The sequence below is a fragment of the Lynx canadensis genome, chromosome A3, assembly GCF_007474595.2.
Source record: "Lynx canadensis isolate LIC74 chromosome A3, mLynCan4.pri.v2, whole genome shotgun sequence".
In the NCBI taxonomy this organism is placed as follows: Eukaryota; Metazoa; Chordata; class Mammalia; order Carnivora; family Felidae; genus Lynx; species Lynx canadensis.
This window is the reverse complement of record NC_044305.1, coordinates 100,320,269-100,338,344: the sequence shown is the minus strand read 5'-3', so window position 1 is coordinate 100,338,344 and position 18,076 is coordinate 100,320,269. Positions and strand designations below refer to the sequence as shown.

Sequence of the window (18,076 nt, the reverse complement as noted above, 5' to 3'; positions counted from 1 at the left end):
GCTGTTTTCAGTTGTTTTGTAAGGAAAGCTTCTTTGCGTATATTTATTATGAAAACGCATTCAGTAATTTCTTTCAAATTTATTTTTTTCATAGACTTTTAACAGTTATGTGTTATATTGACATCACAGTCTTTGATAAAGTTGGTAAGAAATAATACTACATGTTTGTTATGCTTTATTGATTTCCAGAGAAGAGCTAGAGAAGATGAAAGGTGTAATTGAAAATGCAAAGAAAGAAGAGGTTGCTGGGGCCAAATCTCATATCACTGCTGCAGAGGGGAAACTTCACAACATGATAGTTGATCTGGATAATGTGGTCCAAAAGGTGGGTTTCTTCGGTCTTTCACAGCATTTCAGCATTTTTAAATATAATCCTTTAGTCAAAGGATTTGAAGAATTCAGGAAAATAATAAGATTCCTATCTCTCTCCCTTTTCCCCTGTGAAGAATATTGTTACTGGTTTTAAAAACTTACTTGGAATGTCCATTATAGTGATACTTTTTATAATAGGCAGCATTTTTGGTCATGGTTATTAAATGAAAATTTTCAGATCTTCTGCCTTCATTTGTGTAGTCTATATGGGTAGTTTCCTGCGACCCAGAGAAGGAGGGACAGGGGGATAGTAAGTCGGAAAGGCGCCTGTCCATAGTATTTGAATAGAATTACAAGGCTTATGTTCCCTTGGGCTTTAGCATTCTCTCTGTTATTTATATATTCCCAGCCATTGTGTAAATAATGTAAATATACTTTGTCTTTCTTTGGATGCTTATGGTATTTTGTCTTCACTTTAACCACATACATCTTGTATTTATTTAGGTCCAAGCAGCTCAGTCTGAGGCTAAGGTTGTGTCTCAGTATCATGAGCTCGTGGTCCAAGCCCGGGATGACTTTAAACGAGAACTGGACAGTATTACTCCAGAAGTCTTGCCAGGGTGGAAAGGGATGAGTAAGTAAAACTGAACTGTTGTTGATACTTTTCTGTGTTTGTTTTATTTTTTTATAGTTTTTTTAAAAGTTTATTCATTTTGAAAGTGAGCAGGGGAGGGGTAGAGAGAGAGGGAATCTCAAGCAGGCCCCACACTGTTGCACGGAGCCCAATGCAGGGCTCAAACTCATAAACCGTGAGATCATGACTCGAGCCAAAACCAAGTGTTGGATGTTCAACCGACTGAGCCATTCATGTGCCTCACTGTTTTTGTTTTTTAATAGCTGTTTGACTAAACTTGCTTCAGCCCCATTCGTCTAATCCAAACCCCTGTGGTATGCATATCTCGTGCGGTGTACAGTATGGTGTTTGCCACATTTTATTTCATTCACAGCCGTGGTAGGTGACACACTTGTGACAGTATTCCCATGGTTTTAGTCATGGTAGACACAAGTTCCAGCCAGCGTGTAATCCTGTAACCCATGATTCTGCTACTCAGGAAAGAGGAAAAAAAAGTTTAGGACCCAAGTAAGTGAGAGTGGCATTATAACCTTAAATCTGTTAAATATTATATATATGTAAAATTATTCAAAGCATTTGGTACTTTACAAATATTAGTAGTGAATAACTCATGGCACACCTTATGACTGCTTGTGTGACAACGTTATGGTTGAAAATTCACATGGTGAAAAGGAAATCATCTGTATGACTGTCCACTTACAAATAGACTGCAGGGAAGTGTGATGGTTAAGCAGTTATACAGTGTGACTGCAAAGAATAGTCAGGTGTCCCTGAAGTGCTCTAAGAGTACTAATCACAGTATTTAGCAGTCTCAACCAGATCAAAATACTCTTTAAATGCTAGCGTCTGTTAGAAGCTAAACATCCGGTAGGAACCGAACTGGTAGGTAGGCCTCTCGGGGCTGAAGGTGACTAGTTTGCGTCAGCTGGTCTGTGGAGCTAAGGTAATCAAGACCGTTGTGGGAGTTTCAGCTGCGTAACGCCCAGCCAGGGAGATGTAAGGGCAAGAAGCAGAGTCAAAGCTGTTAACAAATAACTCAGTTAAGTGTTTTGAATGCAGTTGACACATTTAAGAGGGAGATTCAGACTCTTGTCAAAGAAAATTAAAAAAGATTTGTAAGAGGATGAAATGGAGAAACACAGTTCATTCTGGGGACAGTGAATCTTATTTGTACATGGTTGTTTAATCTGATTAGCAGCTGGCAAAATGGGCAGTGTGGGCAGTCTGTCCTTGAGCAGGCTTGGTTAAGCCACGTCTGCACCATTCCCTTCATCGGAATTTCCCAAGGGCTGTGCTTTATTGAGGTTACAGCTGAAATAGTTGTCACCACCCCAGAGACCTTTCCTGACCATCTTCCTCCAGAAGTCACCCTACCGCATCACCTTATGTTATCTTTTTTTTAAGATTTTATTTTTAAGTACTCTCCATGCCCAACATGGGGTTCAGACTCACAGTTCGAAGATCAAGATGAAGAGTCACATATTCCATGGACTGAGCCAGCCAGACACCCCAATTACCCTTTTGAAATTCTTTTCATTGTTTTTGGTGTTTGTTGCATATCTCTGTCCATGAGGTGTGAGCTGCTTGGCAAAAAATGGGACATTGGTGGCTAGTTGGGTGGGCTGCAGATGAAATCAGGTTGGAAGGCGGGACAGGGTCTGCCTGTGGAGAGTTAGTAGTGAGTGCATTCTCTCATCTGAAGTACTTTTCTGTGCACTTCCCACTAGGTTAAAGGCTACTGATTTTTCCATGATAACCTCTAGAGTTGCTAACTATAAAAATTCTTTTGCTGATTTTGAAAATGCCCATTATAAAACATGAAAACAGTAAAGCAGTCGTTCTCAACCCGGGGCATTTTTGCCTGCCATAGGACATTTGGCAGTGTCTCAAGACATTTTTGTTTGTAATATTAGGGAGGTGCTACTGACATCCAGTAGGTAGAGGGCAGAGATGCTGCGGATCATCCTGCAATGCACAGAATAGCCCCTCGAAACAAACAGTCGTTTGGTCTGGAATGTTCATAGTACCAAAGTTGAGAAACTTGGCATTAAAGAAAATGTATCCTATAAAAAGTGAAAGACCCCTGCAGTGCAGTTTCCGACCGTGTGTGTGTGTGCACGTAATCTCAATCTCGTTCTCTTACTAATCTTAAAAATAGATTACACATTCACATGATACAAAATTTGAAAAGTACAAATGGCATCTGGTGACATTTCCCTTACCCCCCATTCCCATAGCCACAGTTTTCTTCCCAGTGTAACTGATTTCTTGTGTAGTCCTGGAGATAGTTTATTATTTCACAGTTATCCCAGCTATTAATAAATATCCTCACCTCTGAAATCTGAATTCATTTAAGACTTATACACCAGGCTCCTTAGTAATGGTTTATGTTGTCACTTATTTTGCTCTTAATTTGTGTTATTTCACTGTTATAAATGTCCTGTTGATACTCATTTATTTATTTTTCTTCTCTGTAGCTGAGCACAGTGTTAAACATAAAATAACTAACATTATTGAGCATTATTTTATATATAGCACTGTGTTCTAAGTGCTTCACATGTATTTAAAATTCATAACAGCCCTGGGGTGCCTGGGTGGCTCAGTTGGTTAAGCATCCAACTATTGATTTTGGCTCAGGTCAGGATCCCAGTGTTGTGGGATCAAGCCCCGTGTCTGGCTGAGCATGAAGCCTGCTTGAGATTCTCTCCTCCTCTGCCCCTCTCCTGTATCTTGTGTGCGCTCTCTCTAAAAATAAAAAGTAAAAAAAAGTAAAACTTATAACACCCCTATGAGGTAAAGTTGTGTTGCTATGCCATATTTATAGATGGGAAAGCCAAGACACAGGTTAAAGTAATTTGCCCAAGGTTGGGAATAGAACCAAGATTTCACTCTTACCATTAGCCTCCCTGTTCTCTGCCTGACTGATTTGTACTGGTAGTATAGGACCCCCTTTTAGGCTTTTGAGAAGAGAAATGATCTGATTGTAATGAAGAAAATTAACTTGTATGAGATTGAGGTGTAGGAAGGGACGTCTAAGGGCAAGGAAACTAGTTAAAAACTGCTGGAGTTATCTTAAGGGCAGAGTGAGAGGGGTTGCCTGTTGTGTGTACCAGGGGCACTGAAGATGAAGAATAGGAAGAAACTTAGAAGTCACCATTTAGCATTTGATTTGTTGAACCATAATTTACAGTATCTAGTGAAATTCAGAATGTATATTCTCCCTGATCCAGCTAGTCAACTCCTAGGTATGTGCTCGGGAAGACACACGGGTGCATAAGGAGACTCATAAAAATTTTCATAGGAGCCCTGTTTGTAAGAGCAGAAAAATCAGAAACTGCTAAATGTGCCTTCCATGTGGCAGTATAAATGAATAAACCAAAACTCTCTCACACATAAACGTTAAGAAAACAAGTTGCAGAAGAATATGCAGAGTAGGACACCACTTACATGAAGCTTGAGAACATGCAAAACAACACTACGCATTGTTTTAGGATGCATACATCTGTGAAGTATGACAAAATGAACGATACCATATTCAGTTAGTGGATACCACGGTGCGGGGAGGGAGGAGGAGCCTTCAGGAGGAGGGTGGGTGGATGTTGTCAGGATGGGAAGATTGAGTGCAGGTTGTAGATTGTATCCCAGGGACATTTCCTTTATTGCTGTGGACTAGTATATATTGTCATACTCGTGCCTTCTTGGGACTGACAGCTTTTTCCGTCCTTGCCAGTTTTTCCTCCTACAACATTGGGACAGATTGGTTTTGGTTTAATACCAGACTAAGTAGTTGCCTTTTAGAGCCATTTTGGATGAAAAAATACCTGTTTTTGAACTTTTTGAATCCAGGGGTCATACCCATGATGTTAAGAAGCTCATGCTGAGAAGCAGGAGACTGGCTGCAGCTCCCCTTTCCTGTCACGTGTCCTCAAGGTGGGGCCTGTGATCCTGGTGGGGAGCATCATCCAAATTATTTAGAATGTTATCTTTTTCTTCCTTACCATCAAATCAGTCAGTCATAGTTCTTAGCTTAATTTGCACAGGCTAAATGCATATTTAATGTGAATTCACTGTTTTTAAGCTTCCAAAGAAGAAACAGTAGCTTCGTAAGTATTTGAAATGTTAGGGGAGGCCTGGTATTGAGAACAGAGTCTGGCCTGGGACATAGTGAAATACTCTATGAACTAGTGTAAATGAGGAGAATAAATAAGAATTGTAGTCTCTGTGTAAAAACTAAGTTTTAGATTGCTCTAGCAAAACTAGAGATGACCCTGAAAACCAAAGCTACTTTTAATATGAATGACTCCTATTTTATAAAATGTTAGAATTTACCTTGATTTATATTGTTCTATATCCTTTTAGGTTTTAGGAAATAAACTCTATTGTTTTGCTTTCTGATATTAAAATACGCTTTTTTTGGGACGCCTGGGTGGCTCAGTCAGTTAAGCATCTGTTGATTTAGCTCAGGTCATGATCTCATGGTTCGTGAGTTTGAGCCCTGTCTTGGGCTCCGCACTGTGAGTGTGGAGCCTGCTTGGGATTCTCTCTCTCTCCTTCTCTCTCTGCCCTTCCCCCACTCATGCCCTCTTTCTCTCTCAAAATAAGTAAATAAATAAAAAGATGCCTATCCCTACACTTTAATGTTGCATGGTAGGTTTGATGGGAATCTTTCTTAGACTAGAATAGAATAAAAATAAAATAGACTTTTTGTACTACTAGTTCCTGCTTCCTTGTTTCTTTTTTGCAGCTTCCTACTTAATAACTGAAACGTGTACATTCTTTTTTCAAACTGTTATTCTTTTCCTTTGTAGGTATTTCTGACCTAGGTGAGTAATTATGCGTGTTTTATGTTTAAAGTCTTTTGACTCTTAAAATACTGAAGTTTTTTTTGTTTGCTTATGATTCTTTATACTAAAGCATCTAAATTTATAATGTAGAATTACATTGCAGGTGATAAATCTGATTTGGATATATTTTTGGCATCCGTGTGCTCTCAGGAATAAAAATGTTTCACCAAGTAATTGGAAACCTGTTGTATGTATGTGTGTGCATATATATGTGTGTGTATTTTTTTTTAAGTTTTCATTTTGTAAAATTTCAAACATTAAAAAGTAGGAAGAAAGCTATAATAAACTCCCAGTAGATCCACCTTCAGTAATTATCAGCACTTGGCTAGTTTTTGTCATTTATTTCCCCAACTTATGTTGAAGCAGATCCCAAATATATCCTTTTCAGTTGTAAATACTTTCTGTATGTTTTAAAAAAAAACAATCACTGTACCATTATCACACCTAAAACAATAATTTCTTAACATCATCAAATATTTAGTGTTCAAATATCCCCATTTTGTAGAATGAATTCTTGTAGCTGTTTTATTTGAATCCGTACCCAAAGGAGCTATACATGTTGAATTTAGTCAATAAATCTCTGAACCCTCACTTTGTTTTTTGCCTCTCTGTCGCTCTTATTGTGGAGTCATTTATTATGTAGTATTTCCCTCATTCTGTATTTTGCTGTTAAAGTTGTAACTCTAAACCCATAGTAACGTATCAGAATACTTGTGGAAGGTGAGATTTGAAAACAAAACAAAACACATGCTTAAGCCTAAATGAGGATCTCCGGGCGTGTGTACTTTTGAGAAAGCTCTACAAGGGATTCTAGTGGACAGTCTGGCTGCTGATCACTGTCCTAGGTAATACCTCTGTTTAGGAAGAGGCACAAAAACTCTTACTAGGGAAGAGTCAGAATTCAAATCTGAATTTTAGCAGAAAAAATATTAGGATGCCTGTTATGACTGATCATAGTTATGCATGAATGAAAGTATAGAACTGATTGTATATGTAAACTGTCTTTAGAGGCAAAATTATAATGAATTGTAGAGCCTATTTATAATTAGTTCAATTAATTTGGGTTCCTGGAAAAGATTATATACATGAAGGCTCAACTAAATTACTTTGCTCGGGATTGAAGATGCCTTAGTTGGACACAAGCTATGAATTTCTGATGGCAGTGGAGAATCTAAATCTGTCTTCAAATGTTAGCTACCCTTTGGTTTCTTTCCAGCTGTTAAATTGTTATCAGTTGAAGCAAGTTACCTTGTAGATGTGTAATTTTGGTGAAATCATTAACATTTTAATGTCGTTTTCTATTTAGCCGACAAGCTGTCTACCGATGATCTGAACTCCCTGATTGCTCATGCACATCGCCGCATTGACCAACTAAACAGAGAGCTAGCAGAACAGAAGGCCACAGAGAAGCAGCACATTGCATTAGCCCTGGAAAAACAAAAGCTGGAAGAAAAGCGGGCATTTGACTCTGCGGTGGCAAAAGCGTTAGAACATCACAGAAGTGAGATACAGGCTGAACAGGACAGAAAGGTAGAGGAAATGAGAAATTTAAAGTGAATCTACTTGATTATCTGCTTCTAGAGATAATACCAACAGTCCCGACTTTAAAATATTAGATGTAAGTCATGCCAGCCGCCTCTTGAATGGAGCTTTGGCCCTTGTTCTAGCCTGAACTTCTAGGGAAGGATTGTTGGAGCAGCGTTCCTTTATGTTGAGCAGATGCAGAAGTGTAAGAAAGTAACAAGCCCTTGGTATCCAGGATTATCTACTTTATCTTTCCCCCTGTGGAGCCTGTCCCCTAAAGCACCATGGAGAGACTCTCTGTTGGGTTCTGAAGGTATTTTTTTCCCTGCCAGTGTTTTGGTTAAGAATGGATGCAACAGCTCCTCTAGTTTTCTGTCTGGGTACATCATGTGTTAGATAGGTGTCTGCGGGTTGATTCGGGAACCTAGGTACCCATCCTCCCTTCCTGTCCTCTCAGCTGCACAGTTGAGCACTGCTTCCTGTGTGAAGTGCTTTCTTCCCTAGTCTGTTAGGATACCACAAGCTCCTGGCCTTTCTCCCACCTTGTTGGCCATTGCTTGGACCCCTTCTTTGCTCAGCTTCCCCAGTATTGGCATGTGCTGGCCTTGGTTCTGAAACCTTTTATCCATCTAAACTATCTCCAAGTGCTCTTATCTAGTCCTGTGACTTGGAAGTTTAAATCCTGTCACTTAGTTCTAAGCTTGGATGTCACGCTGTCAGCAAGGCTTCTCCTATTTCTTCAATGTAGAGTCTCTGTATTACTTTTTCTCATACTGCCTTATTTTTAAAAAAGAAGTATCACAGTCTGAGATGTCCATTTTGTTTACTTATTACTGTCTGATTGCTTCATTGAAATGTACATTGTAGGAGAACAAAAAGTTTCTGTGTCTTGAGCACCATCGTATCCAAGGATATAGTAGGCACTGCCTGGCACAGGGTTGGCACTTTATAAATATCTATGCACTGATTGGATTTACTTAATGTTGTGTCTAGGAAAAAGTAAGTTATGAATTTCAGGTAATCAGTACTAAATAATTTTAATATGGCCAATTGTTAGGCAAGACATGATAGGCTTTTCATATTTTTGTTTTGATCTGGGCTCTCTTGTGAATCTAAATTCATAGTAAAGTAAGCAGTTTCAGAGCAGTGTTCTTTGCTTAGGAGAAATTGTAGAGTAAGTACCAGATATTAATCAATTTATTAATTTTCTTAATACTTCACTCTAGGCATTATTCCTAGATGAAAAAATGGACACTTGAGAAGATGAATTCCCCAATTATTGTGATGAAGCTGTGTTTGATCCCAAGTCTTTGTAGTTATTTTTTCCAAAAAAACTTTGAGGATTTGTTAATCCTTAAAGGAGTGTGTGATTCAGGAAATGACAGTGTTTACCTTGCATAAGAGGCAGCTTGATCAGTTGGGAGAAACAGATTTTGGGGCAGAAAGACACCTGTTTGGAATCTGATTTTAGCCATAGCTGAGTGAGTCCCCTTCCAGCATTCAGCTCTGATCGATGTCAGAGAAGTCAGGGACGTTAACCGCATGCTTGGTACATTGTAGAGGTTCAGGGCATGGAAGCTGCCATCATCATTGCTACTAGTCTTTTTTTCTAAGAGCAAATGTGGAGAAATGAGAAGTAATCATTCTTGTGGTTTCACAGGTAGAGGAAGTCAGAGATGCCATGGAGAATGAAATGAGAACCCAGCTTCGCCGACAGGCTGCTGCCCACACTGATCACTTACGCGATGTCCTTAGGGTACAAGAACAGGAACTCAAGTATGAATATGAACAGGTGGGGACCTGTTACAGCGCATCAGCTCCCTTCAGCCTCCTCTCCTCTTCATGTCCTCTGTGTGTCCTTCCCTCTGAGGATATGGAAGAATGGGGAAAGAATGCGAATGGTACCCAGCCTTGGTGCAGTGGGGCTTTTGTATTTTGCAACACTGCTCCTTTTTTTTTTTTTAAATTTTTTTTTTTTCAACGTTTATTTATTTTTGGGACAGAGAGAGACAGAGCATGAACGGGGGAGGGGCAGAGAGAGAGGCAGACACAGAATCGGAAACAGGCTCCAGGCTCCGAGCCATCAGCCCAGAGCCTGACGCGGGGCTCGAACTCCCGGACCGCGAGATCGTGACCTGGCTGAAGTCGGACGCTTAACCGACTGCGCCACCCAGGCGCCCCACTGCTCCTTTTTACATAAAGATGTACCTGTGTGTAATTGAGCAGATGTGTTTTGTATCTATGTCCTAGTCATTTGGAGCCTTCAAGTTTTAGGGAGGGTTGGTACAGTGAGTTTCAAAAATGCAGATAATACTTGACACACAGATTTCCTGCTTTATTTCCACAATCTCCTGTGGGTTATGTAGCAGCACTCAGATGTTTATTTCTGAGGAAACTTCCCAGAGAGGTTAAGTTTGGAAATCACAGCAAATCTATTACATTGGGGGGCAGTGCAGTTACTTTACTTTCTAAAGTTAGTATTTTCTCAGTTTTTAATTACTTTCTTCTCCTGGTCTACTTCCTCTGATACAAAGTTCTGTCAGTAAATTTGTAGGGAATTACATACATCAACTATGAGTTTTGGAAATTTTTGAAATCTTACACATAATATAGGAGTTTCATGAGAAATGTTTTGAGATTTTTAAAGGCCCTCTTTGCTTTTGGAGGTAGCATTTGGTGGTAGACTTTAGGGTCCCAGTGACTGACATGCATTGAAGTAGCATCACTTTCTTCTGTACACTGTTTATGTTTTATTTCAGGACCTGTCTGAGAAACTCGCTGAACAGGAATTACAGTTTCGTCGCCTCAGTCAAGAGCAAATTGACAACTTTACTCTGGATATAAACACTGCCTATGCTAGACTAAGAGGAATCGAACAGGCTGTTCAGAGTGAGCACACGGGCCTCTTACATTTTATTCAGTCCAACTTCTTCATTAGGATAATGGGTTACATGCGTCAGCATTAGGACATAAAGATGCTGTGAAGTCATTCGATTAAATTTTATTCATTTCTGAGAAAATTAGCCCAGATTTGGTAAGTTTGGAACATAGGGTGTTTATGAGAGGAAATTAAAAAGAATCTAAAAATTAAATCTAAATACTTGAAGATTTACTGTGTGTGTGTCAGACTGGAGATCGCCGTTTACGAGGCAGGTTACCCAGCACACTTTGGTTATGTCTTATGTGCCCTGAGTGGAGCAAAAGGTCAGTGTATCCCCACGCTTGCTGTCCAGCCCTGTCTGGAAGTGGTTATTTGCTGATTCCACCCACCAAACGGACAGTAGTTATTCTGAGGCTTCAGCGTGGCACACTGAAAGGGAAATGTTCTGACAGAATGTTGATAAAATGGGTTTTTTTGGGGGGGTGTTATAGAGCCATTTTTGTCAGATAAGTATAAAAATACCTAGGAAGTTGCAAGATTCAAGATCACGTAGTCCATTAGGTTTACTCGAAGTCTTCCATTCTTTGCAGGAAGTTTCTGATGGCCGTAGCATAAGTCTTAGCCTAATTTAAATGTTTTTTTCCCCTCATTCTGAAATAATTATCCTTGAATTAGATACTGTGTGTTTTTCTGGATGTCACAGTAAGAGGGGAAAGAGACTCTCTTGTGCTTGTGCACATACATCCTTCCAGTTTTCTCCATGGCTTGACTAAAAAGTTAGGTTTACCATGTTGCCTCATGAAGAGGCCGACTTCCTCGGAAAGAACATGCCAGAAATAAGTGTCAGGTGGGGCTGGAAAAGGCTCTCTCTGGCCCTATCATTTACCGTGTGGATTTAGCCTGTTGAGGGTGCAGGTACATCTACATCAGTTCTCTGCAGGTATGGGAAGGACATTTAGTCAGATGGAGAGAAAAATGTGTTTCTTTGCCTGTTTTTTCTTTGTAGGTCATGCAGTTGCTGAGGAGGAGGCCAGAAAAGCCCACCAACTGTGGCTCTCGGTGGAGGCATTAAAGTACAGCATGAAGACTGCGTCTGCAGACCTGCCCACTGTTCCACTGGGTAGTGCAGTTGAGGCCATCAGAGTCAACTGTTCTGATAGTGAATTTGCCCAAGCTTTAACTGCAGCTATCCCTCCAGAGTCCCTGACCCGTGGGGTGTACAGCGAAGAGACCCTTAGAGTCCGTTTCTATGCTGTTCAAAAACTGGCCCGAAGGGTAGCAATGATTGATGAAACCAGAAATAGCTTATACCAGTACTTCCTCTCCTACTTGCAGTCCTTGCTCTTATTCCCACCTCAGCAACTGAAGCCACCAGCGGAGCTCTGCCCTGAGGACATAAACACATTTAAATTACTGTCCTATGCCTCCTATTGCATTGAGCATGGTGATCTGGAGCTGGCAGCAAAGTTTGTCAACCAGCTGAAAGGGGAGTCCCGACGAGTGGCCCAGGACTGGCTGAAGGAGGCCCGAATGACCCTAGAAACCAAACAGATAGTGGAAATCCTGACAGCATACGCCAGCGCCGTAGGAATAGGAACCACTCAAGTGCAGCAAGAGTAAGGTCTAGGAAGAGTTTTGTAAAGTCTTATTTTACGTGAATGGGAATCAGCGATATATGAAGGGTTTGCAACAGGGTCCCAGAATTGTCTAGAAAGGAGCAGGTTATAAGTACTGTTCTAAATGTTAACACCTGTTGCATTTATATTATTTCCACTTGCTATCATGTCAGTGAACTCCAGGAGTAATTTCTTTGCAACTTGTTGAACATTTTCCGTTTTTCAGGTTTTACTGATCAGGCTCGTGAGCCATTCAAAAATAATGTTTGTGATCCCTATTACTATTGATTTTGCCCTTGGAGCAAACTGAATAAAACAAAAAGATGAAAACTGAGCAGCTTATCCCTTTTCAAGAAGTGCCATTTCTTGTTTGTTGTATGTGCAGAAAACTTTTTTGAGAAGTGGCAACAGCAGAAGTAGGAAGTCCTGGGCACTCAGTTTCCAGGCCGTGAATTGGGTTCCAAAAGTGCAAGGTCTGTTTTTGGCTTTGAAGGTTCTGGTGAACTGAGTCCTACTCAAACTCAAGTTTGGTCAAACTCAAGACTGACGTACAAGCCAAAATGCCAATATATTTACAATGGGAGACATGGCATTCTGGTGATTACAAGGCACCAGAAATAGTATGTACCTGAAACTTTTAAGTTGCTACAAGAAAAAGTTCTTGGGACCCAATATATACACACCCGTGTGTGTACATGAAACACTTTTCAAACCACTGCTTATTAGCCCCTTTCTACAGGTGATGCACTGTTTTCTGGTCTGTTTCCTATTAATAAGTCAGTTTCTTTTCTACTCACAAATTAATTTCAGCAGTCCTCAAAACAGGTCACAGCTCTCAGTTCTGAAACACTGGTAATTGACCTTGTTCCTTTCTGGTACTTGGACTGAATATGTCTTCTTTGAAGTGGGGGTGGTGAGTCTGGAATCTTAAAAAGGATTGAATAATTTTGTGGTATATTTAAAATGGATTGCCATAAAACCCAGAGAACTTTCAGTTCACATCTCTGAAGCTTAAAACGACTGCCATACTGGGTAAACATTAACAAACCCCTACCTTTTGATTTTTTATTCCCTGACAACACTGTCGTCAAAAATTTTTTTGTAATTATTTTTTGTTGGGGTTTATGTGTTCACAGACTGAGTAGGCACTTTTATCTGAGCAAAGTATCTGCAAATCATAGAGGAGGAAGGAGAGATGAATTTTTATATTTCTGCGGGTGAATGCCAGACCCTGAATTTGGACTTGTTACATTAAGTTTGCATGGCACTTGCCCTTTGGTTTGCGGATATTTTGGTCCCATTTTGGCCTTGGTTGATAATGCTATTCATTATGTTCCTCCTAAGCAGATTCTTAATTTCTGCAGTTACAGTGAGCTGATTTTTACCAGAGGATAATGAGGCTGTTCTCAAATTCAGCCTTCCTTCCCCTTTGGAATGGCATGAAATTGCAAAATACATTAACTTGTAAAGCTGACTTACCTGTTTGTCATAGTAAAGGTGTTTGTAATTTATACAGTAGGTAAAATACTACCAATTACAAGGAAATCTAAATTTCTCTAGGAGCCCAGAAATAACTCTCATCAGATGGGATTATCTGAACTCCTAGGAATACTGATTGGTTTATTTTAGGTCTGCAAATCAAAATAAGACCACTGGCTTTCAAATTTTAGTAGTTCCATTAGCAAACCTCCTTACCTCCACTGCATATTGGAAAACAGTATGTTGAAAGGGGACTCTTGGCCTGGCCTGGATTTTCTTCTTGTGCCTAGTAAAACTCGGCAATGCTTCAAGTGAAAAGGGCCTTTACTTGGGTTCTCAGTTCTTCAAGGAGGTAGAATCCAAAGGAACAAGATTGGGAGAAGGTGGATATAGCCCTGGGCAGAGGGCAGGGCCACTCACTTTAGCATGTTTCATTTAAATCTCTGCCACTTTGGACTTGATCATGTGAAGCAAATCATTATTTGTCTTCCATTATCAATTTTTAGCCTTATATTGGGTTACCTTATTGCCTCCCTCTTGAGTGTGATAGGATAGCATCCCTCAGCATTTTAAACTCCTTTCTCCAGGTACATTAAAACTCTGGTCTTTGCTTTAAAATTGTTTTTTAGTTTCAAAATAATGTAACAAATTAAAATGCAGTTTTAGACCATCTTTTTAAGGCACATGGTCTATTGCTTAGCATTAATATAAATCCTCTGCTCTCTTAACAGGTTCTGGAAAAAAGCAGCCTCCAAGTCCCAAATGAGTTGTCCCATCAGTTTTAAAGTAACTTGCTTGAACTCAGTGCAGAAGAACAGATAATTTGAGTTATACATAAATGGGAAATAAAAAGGATTATCAGGCAAATCACTCTTCATCAGGTCCAGTGGTCACCATTTCCCCGAACCAAAGCTCAGCTTCCCTGCTTTGGCCCCCCTGATGCATTTAGGGGTCCTGAGGTCAGCAGGAGAACCTAAGAATGGATGGGGGATGGAGAGAAAGAGGGTTTACTTGGCCACTCTACCATTGCGTATGTGATGTGGTTTCACTGCCTTCTAAGTTCAAGCTAGCTGTATGGACACTGCCCCAGATCTTTAGGAAGAGGAAGGAGTTCTGGAGGGGTTATGAGGCAAGAGCCAGCGGAGAAGTGCCATTGTTGTAAGAACAAATCCCACGGTCACTGGTGGCAAAGTTTAGGTTTCCCTGGGAATAAATTCTATCAAGACCTTGATTCCTCTTGGACATTCTTGGTTTAAGAGGTTGAAATCCTGCTGAGCTCTGTAAATTCTTGGGCTTGATCTGCAGTAGTCCCAAATTGTGTAAGTGCATAGCTGTGTGGATCAGATGGACAGTGTTTTTACAGTTAGGCTGCTTCCTGGGCCTGGCTGGACATTCCTTCACTACCCAGACCCTGTGCACCTCATATTTTGGCCATTCTATTAACACATTGCCTCTCATCAACCAAATCAAAAACTTTCCTTTGGTAAATTGCCACTCTGCCTCTAAAGACCTGATCTAAAGGAGTCTATAAACTTGCCCTGAACTTCCTTGCTCCTACTGACGGCTATCTCAGAAGTATCCTATTTCAAGGTTTTTAAACTTTATTACCAGCAGGAAAGTAATTTACATCATGACCAGATAGACTTCTACATGTGTATCTACACGTCTACTGCACTGTAAAATTTATCACAAAACAACTCTACTGCAGTGGTGTACTGTGATTTTCTAATCCATTTCAGCATTCTAATCACCCACAAAATCAAACCCTGTAGTTTTAAAACCAACATAAGAGTACATCTTATCGCTAGTCTTCAGATGTTTTGAACCCCTAATCTGCATTTCTAGTCTGCACACATTGGTGATACGAGGCAAAGTGGACAAGTTTATTCAGAGGTAACAGGACTCCTCCTTTGACCCTTGCCATTCCATGGGTCTTGATCCTAGTTTGTTCTTCTGATGTTTTGGTTTCTCCTATTTTTTTTTTTTTGTTAGGTTACTGAAAAATAGTTAAACTGTCCTCAGTTCCCAATTTCCAAAAGGCTGTTTTCTGACCAACTTGGTTGCTTTATATGCCACTAATGCTCCAGCGCTTTTTAAAACTTGGTTCTGGTCTTCACTGGATTGATTTATAACCCAAATCTTACATCTCATACCATTTTGTTTAAAATGTTGAATTGAATTTTAGGTTATAATTTTTCCTATATAAAATGTCAACATCAGGGAAATGTTAAGACCTAGAAGAGTGTCTTAAAAATGGGTTGTGGGGCGCCTGGGTGGCGCAGTCGGTTAAGCGTCCGACTTCAGCCAGGTCACGATCTCGCGGTCCGGGAGTTCGAGCCCCGCGTCAGGCTCTGGGCTGATGGCTCAGAGCCTGGAGCCTGTTTCCGATTCTGTGTCTCCCTCTCTCTCTGCCCCTCCCCCGTTCATGCTCTGTCTCTCTCTGTCCCAAAATAAATAAACGTTGAAAAAAAAAATTAAAAAAAAAAGAGTTGTAGCATGTGACCAAGACACTACTCATTTTACTCCATGCCTTTTAGGAATGCAGTACTTGAGTTGTATTACAAGTTTAGAGACAATCATAAGGAAGAACAGACTGCAAGTTGAAATGGAGAGCCAGGACCAAAAGCAAAAATTGCTAGGTTATTTACTTCAGCATGGGGAAACATCTTTTACTATTAGAGGCTAATATTTCACTAGTGTGTAAATAAACATCTAAAAATGAGAGAACGGAGGGGCACCTGAGTGGCTCAGTTGGATAAGCGTCTGACTGGCTCAGGGCATAATCTCATAGCTCATGAGTTTGAGTCCCACACTGGGCTCTGTGCTGACAGCTCAGAGCCTGGAGCCTACTTCAAATTCGGTGTCTCCGTCTTTCTCTACCCCTTCTCTGCTCATGCTCTCTTTCAAAAATAAACATTAAAAAAAAAAAAATTTTTTTTAAAATGGATACCAATCCTATAGGCCTAATTTTCTGAAAGTTTGAAGCAATTAAAACCACTGAAGTACACTGAAATCCATTACAAATTCAGATGACATCAGTCCAGATGGGACTCTGTCCCACCAACTCTAGCTACCAAGCACTATGCTGAGGATTCAGCTGGGGCCTGGCAAGGGGAGAAGTACCACATTTATAAGGATTGTGATGAGTGAGCATTTGGCCATGCAGAGAGCGAGGCATTTGTAGGTGAGATGGGAAGGAGTTAACAGAAGCTCCCAGGAAGCCAGGTCTCCCTTGAAGTCGTAAACCAAGATCAGAGGCTAATCTGCTTTAATTGTCCTTTTGTTCATTTGCCTTGGTTTATCAAGAGTCTAATGGGACAATGCACATGAATGCTTAAGTAGCTAATCTGTGTCATTCCCCTGCCTTCGTTTTCCCTCGATTAGATGTCTCAAACTGAACATTCTAGGAGAACACATGAAACCATGCTTAGGTTTCTGAGAATGCAGGAGTAGGTCCAGGCTAGAGAGGATGCAGAATGGAGCTGGGAACAGACCTATATACACACAATATTGTAGCCCATCAGTGCCAACTCTGGCAGGGTAAGGATGAGGCTGTTCATCAGTGGGGAACTCATGGGGTCCCTCAGTAAATCTGGGACCAGGTATGAGCAAAGCAGCCTGTGGAAGCAGCCCTGGTGAAGATAAGGATGCTCTTGCAAACCAGGGTCCTGGCTGCTTCTGATACTGTTTCAAAGTCCCAGTGGTGAGACAAATGCTAAAAGTAGAGGTTTTTGACCAGCAATAATCACCAGCAATACAATCACATCAAGAAAACCTTCATTTCAGTCCTTTTTCATCACAAGTCCTCACTTGCGATGACTTTGAGTAGAGCCCAACTAAAGGTGCCAGCACACAGGGAAGAAAGGGAGATGAAGCACTCTTGTGCAAGTCCTATGGCTGGGGGAAAACAAAAGCCATGTAAGAGTAATGGAAATACATGCAAACACGTTACTGGAGTTTATTTACAGCCTTCATCTCCCCATTTGTGCAGCCCTTTGCCATTGTTTAATCGTTTCGAAGATGCACAATTTTGCATCTCTTTGTATCCCTGATATTGGGATACTGACCCAGTATCAATGGTAATACGTACGCAAACCACCTTCAGACACGTCCTCTAAGACTGAGGAAGCACCAACATCACAGCATCAGCCAACGGAGGCCAAGTCCACACCTGGGGAGGGCGAACCACACTGGAGAACAGTGTCAAGTTGGCTGACAAACACTGCAGGGACACAGAGCTTGCGCTGAAACCAGGAACTGTGTCCTCACAATGTGTCCGAAGAAACGAAAATGGTAGTGATGCTTTCGTTTAAGTGGTAGTAAACCTTGAATGGGTGGTATAGCAAGTATCAAATTAGGAATTTAAATCAGGCCATCCATGTTGTATTGATTGTTATTCAAAGTTCACCATCCGTACTCTCTTTACAATATGGTCAGTTCAGCTATGCTAGGTCACAGCTGCGGATTTGCCCACTTTCATTTGCCTTCACCGATGTCACTGTCGCTGTCACTGTCACTGGTCAGTGAAGTTAGGTCTCCCAGGGCTTCTCTGTGAGGAAAATAAACTGGAAGGTTACAACTGCAATTCAGTCTTGGGGGAGAGGGACTCTGCAGCTGCATTCAACTATAAGGACAAGGGAAAAAGGTTCCAAGAGCCACATCTATAGGCCTCTGACTCCTATGACAAATAAAATAGCAGCTAAATTTAACACACACTGACTTTGCAAAGAAGAAAATTCAGGAGGCAGAAAGCTATAAGCAGTGAACGGGTAGATGGACAGTCTGG

The 18,076-nt window shown here is 40.7% G+C and overlaps 2 protein-coding genes across 6 annotated transcripts in view; one reads left to right on the top strand and one right to left on the bottom strand.

The window, feature by feature from the left end:
• IMMT (inner membrane mitochondrial protein) overlaps window positions 1-12,153 on the top strand; it is a 41,223-nt gene extending 29,070 nt beyond the window's left edge. For all 5 annotated transcript variants that reach the window (XM_030311037.1, XM_030311039.1, XM_030311036.1 and 2 more), the window contains 7 exons: window positions 190-325; window positions 817-946; window positions 5,755-5,769; window positions 7,097-7,320; window positions 8,975-9,106; window positions 10,074-10,203; window positions 11,202-12,153. In XM_030311037.1, coding sequence (XP_030166897.1) covers window positions 190-325; window positions 817-946; window positions 5,755-5,769; window positions 7,097-7,320; window positions 8,975-9,106; window positions 10,074-10,203; window positions 11,202-11,815 — 1,381 coding nt within the window. In that variant the 3' untranslated portion in view covers window positions 11,816-12,153. The remainder of the gene's footprint in view (window positions 1-189; window positions 326-816; window positions 947-5,754; window positions 5,770-7,096; window positions 7,321-8,974; window positions 9,107-10,073; window positions 10,204-11,201) is intronic.
• A 4,897-nt stretch (window positions 12,154-17,050) lies between these two features.
• The window catches only part of PTCD3 (pentatricopeptide repeat domain 3), a 28,518-nt gene continuing 27,492 nt past the window's right edge, over window positions 17,051-18,076 (bottom strand). The window contains exon 24 of the mRNA XM_030311041.1: window positions 17,051-17,839. Coding sequence (XP_030166901.1) covers window positions 17,767-17,839 — 73 coding nt within the window. The 3' untranslated portion in view covers window positions 17,051-17,766. The remainder of the gene's footprint in view (window positions 17,840-18,076) is intronic.